Source organism: Wasmannia auropunctata, unplaced genomic scaffold, assembly GCF_000956235.1.
Source record: "Wasmannia auropunctata unplaced genomic scaffold, wasmannia.A_1.0 LD283811.1, whole genome shotgun sequence".
In the NCBI taxonomy this organism is placed as follows: Eukaryota; Metazoa; Arthropoda; class Insecta; order Hymenoptera; family Formicidae; genus Wasmannia; species Wasmannia auropunctata.
Window position 1 is genome coordinate 1 of NW_012079079.1, and position 1,337 is coordinate 1,337.

Genomic DNA, 1,337 nt, shown 5'->3' on the forward strand with positions numbered 1-1,337 from the left:
ACATTGTCTAAATAAAAGGAAGAATGTTTTAAGAAAAATTCAACAAATCGTTAATACGAAATATATTCGAGGTTTTCTCTTAATAATTCATTAGTAGATAATATTCATTCGTACATCAAAAAGAGATTTATACTTCCACGTCAATAAAACGCTTCTGATATGCATCTTAATAAAGATAAACTAACATACAATTTACATACACAATTTACATATGCATATTATATAGACACTCATACCATCGCACAAATGAAAAATTGTAAAATCAATGCACACGTAGAGAAGTTTAAATATAGTTTCTCGTTTTATAGCGCGATCGATACGATCGAAGAGAGTGCTGACAGTAGTACCAGCGAAACGTGATGGTTTCGAGACTCGTGAAACGGACGGCCGTGTCACAAAATAATCGATAAAAATTCTCGGATTTCATACTATGCTATTATTACATTGGCCGTTGTGGGGGGTAACATACTGGATAAAAAATCGGTACTTGAATATACTGCACAAAACATAAAGGCGGTGCTCTAGGGATAAATTCCCTCGCGTGCGGGTTCAAAGGCGAGATCTGGATTTTCGAAACTTGATTCAGATGCGTTTGCAATTCTTTTCGGTCCATCCCGTACAAATCAGCCGCTTCTAGATATTTTCTCCAGAGATCTTTGCAGCAACCTATAGTAAGCAGAGCGACCGGATCGCCTACGACCGCGACGAAACACTTCGCTCTTGTCAACGCGGTATTCAATAAGCGTGGATCCGTTAAAAAGCCGTAATCCTTGATTTTTACTTCCGCAGACGATCTGTAACAATCGAAATAATCAATATGTATGTGTGTACAAGCGTTCTAAAATGCGTGTCGTCTGTATTAAAAAGTTGATACCTATCAGAGATTCTTGTTCGGACTGTGCTGATAAAAACTGCAGTGAATTGTTTGCCTTGGACGTTCAACACCCTCTCGACGGACACGTCGAAGAGCCGACGCTTGCGCAATTCGATTCGCAATCGTTGTACTTGCTCAGGATAATACGACAAGACTCCAATGGAGCCTTCGTCATACGGGCCCCATTGTGGCGTCGGCCATTCTTTCCTCAACTCCAGGACGCGATTCGCTAGCTCTTCTGCCTCCGTGGCATGATGATATCCCGTGGAACATGTAGCCTAACAATCAGAAATCAATCTGAATCCTCTAAAATTCAATTAAACAATGTAATAAAAAAAAAACACTACAAATTGTCTTCTACAGAAAGAATAATCTCCGATTTAAAAAATTTGCAGTTTAAGAATATCTTTTTTTGCTTTCGTATGACGTCTTCTGACTGAATAATTTGTAAATATATATAGTA

General features: G+C 38.4%; 1 protein-coding gene across 1 annotated transcript; it reads right to left on the bottom strand.

Annotated features, from left to right (window-relative positions):
- Positions 1–47: 47 nt before the first annotated feature.
- LOC105461576 (probable helicase with zinc finger domain) lies at positions 48–1,152 on the bottom strand (the record flags this gene model as incomplete). The annotated part of the gene is made up of 2 exons (XM_011708078.1): positions 48–794; positions 875–1,152. Coding segments are annotated over 2 exons (633 nt in total), but the record flags the coding sequence as incomplete, so codon positions are not given.
- Positions 1,153–1,337: the final 185 nt, after the last annotated feature.